Source organism: Alosa alosa, chromosome 6, assembly GCF_017589495.1.
Source record: "Alosa alosa isolate M-15738 ecotype Scorff River chromosome 6, AALO_Geno_1.1, whole genome shotgun sequence".
In the NCBI taxonomy this organism is placed as follows: Eukaryota; Metazoa; Chordata; class Actinopteri; order Clupeiformes; family Clupeidae; genus Alosa; species Alosa alosa.
This window is the reverse complement of record NC_063194.1, coordinates 2,402,745-2,412,744: the sequence shown is the minus strand read 5'-3', so window position 1 is coordinate 2,412,744 and position 10,000 is coordinate 2,402,745. Positions and strand designations below refer to the sequence as shown.

Below are 10,000 nucleotides of genomic sequence, written 5' to 3'. Positions count from 1 at the left end.
ATGCAGTATCATTGCAACATTATTAAATGAATCTGTCACCATATGCCTACGTTTGCAAAGAGGAGAACATTTTAATTTTATTCACAATGAAACGCTACATTTAATTTACATGTTAACAATGAGTAGTTTTGGTTGTTGTTGGTGGCGCTATTAAGGCCCCTTATGAATGCAAAATTGTTCCCTCACATTGAAGCTCCTGTTGCCGTGATAGGCTACGATTTCAAAAAATATCGCAACGTGAAATGCCACAGAAAGCTGTTTGTGAATAGGTCTTGGTGAGTTAGAGTCCTCTCCTCGACTTTTTTTTAAGCTGTCCCAGACTTATGTGCTACTTTTAGGTCTAAAATGCTTCGTGAATTACTTTTAGTGAAAAAAATTAGGAGTCCTAAAGTTAGGAGTGACACGCCCATTATTTTTAAGAGTTGCTCCTAAATTTGCCACTTAGGAGCTACTTTTAGCCTTAAAATTCTTTGTGAATACGGCCCCAGATGTAGTGTATATCACAATGCACAGTGTATTACTATAACATCTACCACCATACACACTGGGGGCAACCAAGGTCTAATCCAACCTATAATGTGGGTGGGACACATTAAATGCATCTTCCTAAAAAGTAGTTATAGTGTCAGATGACTATGGAATGTACAGTAAACAACAGAGCACAAGTACAGAGTCGTGTGGCACTTCTCAAACTCGCCTTTGCACACTTCAACGGCGCAAAAATGCTTCCTGTTTTATGCAGTGATGCTGACAGATTCTATGGCTGAAGGGTTTTGACTTTCCTCAAAACAAATGACAAGCATTCCTAGAAGACTGTACTTGTTTTAAGTATTTTCAGGCCCTGTACACCTGCAAATATGTGCAGCAGAGCACAGGGGTCAGCAATTCATCAAAGATGAAATGGACAGACGCACATTCCTGGCCTCAGCTCTCCTTCCCTTCCTCTCTGTAAGCAGATGTCCCCTCTACCTCCTTCTGACATAAAACAGCTGTGTTTCTTGTGAAGTGAGCTGCATGTTGCTGCAGGTACGACCACCTCAGTACAGCTTGTTGTTATGGTCAGGTTTCAGACGGACGTGTGAGGTGTGGTAGTGCTGGTATGAGATGGATTTATTTATGTTGGGAGAGTGGTAACAAAGACGTGACCGCAGTGGTAGCAAAGACGTGACCGCAGCCCCCAAAAAAAGGGCCTCAATGTCCCTCACACTTGTTTTTCTCGCCCCGTCTCACTCCTTTTGAACAGCACTGCTGAGGCACTGTACCAGTCCCTGGGCCCTGGGCGAGAGAAGCTAACAAACAGATCCTCTGAAGTGAACTCAAACGTTTCCCGAGGCTTTTCCCCCCGCTTCTGGTGCACTGGGTATGTATTACCACATAGCAACGAGTCCAAATAGTGATAAGAATGCCGTGCCCATATTTATCAAAGGCGGGATATGAATAATGCTGGATGTCTATCTGATGGCAACACCCTATTCTGATGGGTGGCGAGCGAGAGAGCGAGCGAGCGGGAGAGAGAGAGAGAGCGCGCTGACAGTTTCCCTCTGCTTCGCCCTAACAAAAGCTGAAAGAAGCCTGTCCATTTCTCAGCAGGGACAGAGCCCCCCCACTCACAGCTGAACAAGGACTCCTCTGTCCACAGCCCTCTTTTACTTGCTCTCCCTCTCTCTCTCCCTCTCTCTCTCTCTCTCATCTTTCTTTCTTTCTCTCTCTCCATCTATTCATCTGCCCTCTGGAGAACTTTCTCTTTTTCTGTCCCCCCTCCCCCACTTTTTTTTTTCAGTTGAAGGCGAATGCCTTCTGGGAGTTTCTGCTTTCTCAGAGGTTTCTTCTTTTGCTATGGTGTGGGCAATGTTTGTGTATGTTTGTGTGTGTGTAAAGTAAAAGTGTGTGTGTGAGAGAGGGGGGGGATTGTGTGTTTACCAGGCATAGATACAAAGAGACAGGAGATCTAGAGAACGAGGGCCAAGGGAGACTAGGGACTGCGTAAAAACTCACCGCCAGGTAGAGCATGGTGTACATGGCAAAAGATGCGTGGCCAGAGAAAAAGGACTTCCTGTGGGAGACACAGAAGATTGACAATTGGCATTTCCACTTGATAATTAATTAGTGCCAGCTAATGCCATCAAAACCCCATGGCTGATAAACCTTCATCTCTATCTTGCTTCAGGCTAGGTCACTTTGTGCACACACACACATACACACACACACACACACACACACACACACACACACCAAATTAAATGTGACCTTAAGAGTGCATGAAACATCTAGAGAAAGCCATCTGAAGTCCAAATCAATCACAGACACTTTTAATGATGATCCATGTATCTGGTTTATCCTCAGATTCTCTACGTCGACTGGCACTACACTCCAACTGGCACGTGAACAGAACTCCAAAAAGCGCTAATCCGTGGGCTTACCTGGCCTCTTCCACCAACTTCTCGTTGGACTGCTTGCAGGCTGCTTTCATGATGTACTGCCCTGGGGTGCAGTTGATGGACTCGTAGGTGATGTTGCACACCGACAGGAAGTTGGGTCGGAGCCGGCCAACGCTCAGCTTGGCCATGTTGGTGAGCGACTGGCCCACGCAGCAGCCGAACAGAAAGCTGCCCAGCTCTTTGTAGAGGCAGGAGATGTAGTGGTTCTGGACGAAGGCCCGCGAGTGGACGCCCCGGAAGCGGACCCGATAGCACTCGCCCAGCGCAATCTGACAGAGAAGCACAGAGCACAGAGTTAGCGGAGTTAGCACAGAGTTAGCGGAGTTAGCAGAGCTGTGTGGAAATACTGATTCAATTAATTTACATTCATTTACATTTATTCAGTCTAATATTCTGATCTTCTACTGTGCTGATGTGTCATGTCTATTATTATCGGAGTCAATCTTTTTTATTTCAATTATCAGAGTTAAATTCGCACACTTCACCTTGCCAGGTGACAACTACTAGAGCTATTGGAATGTCCACTGTTAAGAAGTTCACACTTGTGACACCTTTTACTGTATTATAGTGAGGCAGGTTTTTAAAAACAATAATATATATCGAGGTTTTGCAATGTATGAAGGAATCATGACCTTATCATACTGTGGAGTCTAATTAAATAGACTCCTCTGGTTATTCCAAACCCGTCCTGCTCTAACCTTTAGAGTGATTTATAACAGAGCACAATTAAACCCTCATAAATATCCTATAGATACAGCCTGAGGAGCCAGGCGAAGCCAGACATATTTATGGTTGTTGCATGGCTTTTTAAGTCATAAACCAAAGCATAACCCGAGCAGTAGATATGATGAAACCAGAGCAAGACTTCTTTGAAATCCTTGTGAGTGTGGAATATCAGATTCCCATAAATATCCCGTAAGCGAGGCTGCAGATGTCAAAACACTTGACCATGCTGAACTTTACAGCAATTTACAGTGAATTTATTTACAGCATCCTTTCATACAGTCCCCTGATGTGTCTCAGAGGACAGTCAAAGGTCTGTGATAATGATGATGATGATGATGGTGGTGGTGGTGCTGGTGTTTGCGTCTGAATGCCCTCACCGTGAGACCGGTGATGATGATGCCTCCGGCGATGAGTAGTCCGTCCGGGATGGCCTCGCGCTCGATGTAGGGGTAGGTGATGGAGGGGTCGCCACAGAAAAAGCCTCTATTGTAGGGCTTCACCGCCTTCAGCTCGCAGGCGAAGAATGGGATGGAGGCTGAACAGACATAAACAGAGAAAACAAGAAGATTCCATGAATGAGTTACATACAGGTAGATGTGTTACATACAGGTAGATGAGTTACATACAGGTAGATGAGTTACATACAGGTAGATGTGTTACATACAGGTAGATGAGTTACATACAGGTAGATGTGTTACATACAGGAAGATGTGTTACATACAGGTAGATGTGTTACATACAGGTTGATGTGGAAGTTATTCTCAGACAAGGAGGCCATAAAGAACACAAAGTTCATATGTGTTACTTGTTGTATGTGTGACCTTGGTTAAAGATTGGTAACACGAGAGGAAAGTGTCTTGAAAGTGTCTGCCAATTCTAGACAGACAGAATTCTTTCTATGAATATTGCATAATCACTCCATCTGGTACCACACTTTAAATGGCCATCTGACATTAGACAGCATCTTCTATATGTGAATATATATAGCAATATGGAGTGCCAGTATAAAAAAGCATTTTTATCCAAGACTTTAGCTGTCACACACTAAACTGAACATGCCATTGCTTTGTGTGATTTAAGGAGAGCTCGAGGAGTCTGTCACTGTCTCCTTGCAAGGGATCAAGATTTACCCCAGAGATCTGACATTCCTGACATAACTCAACCAGAGAGAGCTGGAGAGAGAGAGAGAGAGAGAGAGAGGAGAGAGAGAGAGAGGCCTGGGACAGAGAGAAGAGGGAGGAACGGGGGGATGACAGCATAAAAAAGAGGATAATTGGGGGAGAGAGAAAGAGAGAAAGAGAGAGAAAGAGAGCTGAAAATATGGAGAGAAGACTTATTAAAGCAGCAAATGAGTGAGTGTGGAGAGATGTGTGGGCTTACAGTGTGTTGGCAGGAACAAAGACCCCACAGTGCTGGATATCTAGCCCCTGTAAGGCACCCAGGACACTGCACATGTCCTCTACGGTCAGTCAACATTGGAGCGGCATTGCAAATTTGACATTTTATCTTTATTTTTTTAAGTTGTTTTATTCTATTCGTATTTACTTTTTAACCTACTTTTAACTTGTTTTTTTTTTTTTTTTACTTTTTGTTCTTGACACTATAAAGCACATTGTCAAGCTGCCCTGTGTATAGAAGCTGTGTTGCCTAAACTGTAATGTTCTTGTGGTGCAACTGAATCTGCACTAAAGACAGTTACTGCATCCCTTTAGATAAATATAATCTGACTGTTCCCAGACAATGAGCAGAACATACACTAATACATCTAATGGTGGATATAAGTGGTCAAGGTCCTAGCCGCTACGCTGGGCAAACAAACCTCACTGCGGTGGGAAAATGTTCAGTGGATACCAAGTTGGATATTTTTTGGATTCGAGTTAGGCTACCAGTTGAACGAGGACGAGGGAAAAAAAAACAAGACGTGCTGGAGATGAACTCTGCTCTGGATAGTTAATTTGATATGGTGGTGCCTTTCTGTGTGTGTGTGTGTGTGTGTGTGCGCACTGGGGTCTGTGACCCAAGAATATCCCATGCCCCTCTCTTTCCCTCTCTCTCTCTCCCTCCCTCTCTCCATCTCTCTTTCTCCCAGAGAGCCAAAGAGAGCATGGGACTAATCATTAACCTTCCCTTCGTCCGTCCGGGTAGCTGGAACTGCAGGCACAAACACTGAGCCTGCCAGGGAATCACAGCGTACGTGACTGCCGCGGGAGAAGAGGAAGCACAGAGTTTTGGTCAGGACAAACGGACGAAAGAAGAGATAGACAGACACATGCGCTTGACTGACTGCAAATCGATTGGCTGCCAAGACAGAGAAAGAACAGCCAGATGAAGGCCGCTGTATGTTTGTGTGCCACAATCCGAGTTCAGTCGACTGGGACACAGTTTAGGTGAAAGGCTGACTACGGCTCACTCAGGTGAGGTGAGGTCAGTCATTCATTTGCCAAACACCACCCACATCTTACCCACAAAGACGCACACACACTTGCACACACACACACACACAGCGAAATAGGTTTTATACTGCCCTTGTGAAAACAGTAGCCCAAAGCAGATTTTAAAAAACGAAACTCTTTAGGGTTGTTCCTAAGTTGGGACATTGACTGTGATTTCCTCCTCCTCCTCCTCCTCCTCCTTACAACTCATGGGGATTCCCAGAAAAAAGACCAAACACTGATAAAAGCACAAAATCAAAAACAAAACAAAAGCAAGCAGAAGGTTTGTGACGGAGGGAGGACAGGGGGCAGAAGGAGGGATAAACCGGAGAGGGCTGACACGTTGCCGCGGAGATAGCGAGCTGAGAGCTGACGCAAGTGCTGAAAAGCCCAGTGCGTCTCATCTGACCCCGATCTCTGGCTGAGGGGAGCATCACATGCTTCACATTGCTGCCGTGTTCGGCGCGGTGCAGGCGGCGCGGGCCAGAGGCTGCTGCCAGACACGTCCATCACACACAAACACACACACACACACACACACACACACACACACACACACACACGCATGCACACACACACGGGGGCCTCAGAGGCCGCGCGGTAGACTTGCTCGCTGCACACTGCACTTGAGCCTCCCATACTGTAACCCAGGTCCAGGAGACTAGCAGGTCTGAGCGAGCGCTGAAAGGGGAGAGATGGCAGCCATGTCAGTGGGCTAATCACGGGCAGATCACTCAAGAAAGGTTTACTCTAAAATGTTTCCTTTGGACCACAGGGAATTACAACAGATTTCATAGATGCTGTCACAATATATTTCTTAATATTACGTGAAAATGTTTTCATTGCAAACAGCATCTCAACCATTAGCCTACATATATTTTGCTGTTGTAGTTGACTGCATATCTCTCACTTCCAACATCAAATTTGAGGGGACAGCTGTGGCCTACTGGTTAGCACTTCGGACCTGTAACCGGAGGGTTGCCGGTTCAAACATCCGACCAGTAGGCACGGCTGAAGTGCCCTTGAGCAAGGCTTCACCTCACTGTGTGCTCACTGTGTGCTGTTTGTGTTTCACTAATTCACCGATTGGGTTAAATGCAGAGACCAAATTTCCCTCACGGGATCGAAAAAGTATACAGTATATACTTATACTTACTTACTTATCAAACAAGAAACTATGTCATAGGGCACACGGTGAGATATGGTGAATGGCATCGGCTAACTGCCACTATCGGTATGTCATTTGTCTGTATGTAAAGGGTGATCAGTCACACTGACTGGGTAAAATAATGCTTTTTTTAAGAGGCCAGTGTGTCAAGGGTAACAACAGGACTGGTGTGACCACATCAGTGACTCATGCGAGTGAGCCACTGCTTTTGACTTGTTATGGGACCTTCCCTTCCTGATTTCATCAGGACGGCTTCATTCCACCCAGACTTTCCACATTTCCCTGCTGAGTCAAAGTCATGCGTCTTACTAGCGCCAGCAGCAGCCAGTTGGCAATAAATGACCACAGCGGCCTCGCTGTAATTGTCTGAGGGGGCAGTGAGAGGGCAGAGGGAGTTTACTGACACTAGTCACAGTCACGCTCGGACGGCCACAACCTGACTGCTCAAGGCAGCTAGGCTTTGGAATGAATGAATGAATGAATGAATGAATAAATAAATAAATAAATAAATAAATAAATAAATAAATAAATAAATAAAACGCATTTAAAAAGAAATAATGAAAATTTAAAAAACTAATAATAACACTATCCTACAGTAATGAATTTCCTCAAACTGTCCTGCAGTGAGTGAGAGGAAGAGCTCTTAATCCCCTTATCTCTGTCTGTACATGCCTGGGCTGAGGAGGGAAATTAAAGGGCCATGGATAGGCCCCTCGCGTCCAACCGCCGCCACTAACGGGCGCTAATTTAAACACATACACACGCCTAAATGCTCGCACACACACACACACACACACTGGTGGTCTGCGGGGGCCCGGTGGGCCGCCCGGGCCTAGCCAAACAGGAAGTGCCCTTTGACCCAGATGTTTCATTAGCACGCAGCTGGCCTCCGTCAGTGTTACAAACTGGCAGGGGCCGCCAGACGATATCGCTCGAGTGGCACGTAGACCACGGCGCAATCCTCGCCTTCACACCAGACAGGTCAAGGACTGTCGGGCTGTCTGTGACAAATAAATAAACAAACAAATACATGTAAAAAACAAAATCCACTTATCAGTTAGCGACAGAGGTCAAACTGATGCATTCCAGGCTGCAAATGGTCATCATTTGTCTTCTCCCTGTCTGTTTTTTTTGTTTGTTGAGTGCAAGAACAGCACTAGAATCGGGTCACAATCAGCCTGGGCAGGCATTACGTGAAACTGTCTCTGTGCCCAGTTCAAATGTCTATTATGGTTGCCGGTAAGTGACACTTTAATTCGTTGTCTGGCACTGTGCCAGCCCTGCTCTTCTCCGAAAAATCTATATTAGAGCGGCCTTGTCATGTTCAACACGGCGAATGAGAGTCCATTTCTATGGAAATAAATGGCAGGCATAGAGCGGTGCATCGGTGGCTGACAGGATTTTCTGGTTGGAGCACACCGTTAATACTTTCAGACAGTAATGGAACAAATTAACCAACCCCCCACAACGACACGCACGCACACACACACATAAACACACACACACACACACACACACACACACACACACACACACACACTCCTCCACCGCCTCTCTTTCAGCTTATTGCTCATGACCCAGACCAAGTCAGTCACGTATTGATTGGCCTAAACTCCGCATATCCCATTAGTGTGGGTGTGTTTGAAGTCCATTAACAGATCAAAATCAAAAAGCCACTGGCCCCATTTGCGGCACATTTTCAGATGTAGTCGGATGGCAAGAGCCCAACAGATGCTCCATCACCTACAAAAATAATTCAACATCCCCCATCCCCTCCATGCCTGGACCAAACCTGGACCACCACCCAGCCCCCGCCTCCCCACACACCCACACACAATCACACACCCACACAGTCACACACACACACACACAATCACACACACACACACACACAGTCACACACACACACACACAATCACACACCCACACAGTCTCACACACACACACTGTCACACACACACACACAATCACACACACACACACACACACACACACAGTCACACACACACACACAATCACACCCACACACAATCACACACACACACAGTCACACACACACACACAATCACACACACACACAGTCACACTTGCCACAGCACAGAATGCAGCAGGTCATACAGAACAGGACCCCCCGGGTCCATCTATGGCCCGGTCAGGCATCTCTGCGGGCACCTCTTCGGTGTAGTGCGTCTGGGGGTTGACGTTGGCCTCACATTCCTCGCAACAAGCCTCTAAACCGCACACCGGCTGCACTTAATCTGTCAAGCAGCTGTGAGCAAACTCCAGCACCTGGCCAGGGGAGAGAGACGACCGACCGCAGCCCAGGAGAGGAGAGGAGAGGAGGAGAGGAGGACAGTGGGAAAAAGAAAGAAAGAGAAAGAGCAAAGAGCGGAGGGGAGAGTGGTGAAAGAGAGTTAAGAGAGTGCTTGTTTAGGGAAGCGGCATTACTCAAGTCACAGGGGGAGACAGAGAGAGAGAGAGAGAGAGCTTTGGAGAGAAAGGGGAAAATTGGGGTTGTGTATCTCGCACGGAAAGAGAATGTCTCTGGTTCTAATTTACACTTGTGCAACCACGGCCCAGAATGAGCTCACCGTGAAAGAACAACAATAAACACACACACACACACACACACACACACACAGAGCGGACGAGAGAAAAAGAGAGAGAGAGAGCGAAAGAGAAAGTGAACAACAAACTAACCGTGAGAGGCAAGGAAAGGGGGAAAGGGGCTTCAAGAGGTGGAGCACATTTTTTTGTCGTTAGTGTATACTTCAGTACGAGCTCCATGCAGTAAAAGTGAAATGTAAACATGGTACGCATGCTTCAGGCCCATAAACCACTATGACACCCCGGTGAACTTCGACTGGGAGCAGGGGAGACGCACAGATTACTGGCAACACACACGAGAAGAGAGAGAGAGATGGGGAAAGAGTCTGGAAAAGAGAGAGAAACAGAAGAAGAAATGGAGAGAAAGGGACAGAGATAGGCTGAGAGGTACATAGTGAGAGAGCGAAAAAAAAAGAGAGAGATAGAGAGAGAGATGGACAGACAAAGAAAGAGAGAGATGGACACTTAGAGAGAGAGAGAGAGAAAGAAGAGAGATGGACAGACAGAGAAAGGAAGGAGATAGAGAGAGAGATGGATAGACAGAGAGAGAGGGAGGGAGAGAGAAAGGAAGGAACGCGAGAGAGTTAGAAAGATGTGTCTTTCTCTGGAGAAAGGCAGACGGAGGCGAT

The 10,000-nt window shown here is 46.4% G+C and overlaps 1 protein-coding gene across 1 annotated transcript in view; it reads right to left on the bottom strand.

The window, feature by feature from the left end:
• The window catches only part of ppap2d (phosphatidic acid phosphatase type 2D), a 22,991-nt gene that overhangs the window by 3,508 nt on the left and 9,483 nt on the right, over positions 1-10,000 (bottom strand). The window contains exons 2-4 of the mRNA XM_048245799.1: positions 3,542-3,699; positions 2,421-2,707; positions 1,996-2,053 (exon numbers count right to left, since the gene is read on the bottom strand). Coding sequence (XP_048101756.1) covers positions 1,996-2,053; positions 2,421-2,707; positions 3,542-3,699 — 503 coding nt within the window. The remainder of the gene's footprint in view (positions 1-1,995; positions 2,054-2,420; positions 2,708-3,541; positions 3,700-10,000) is intronic.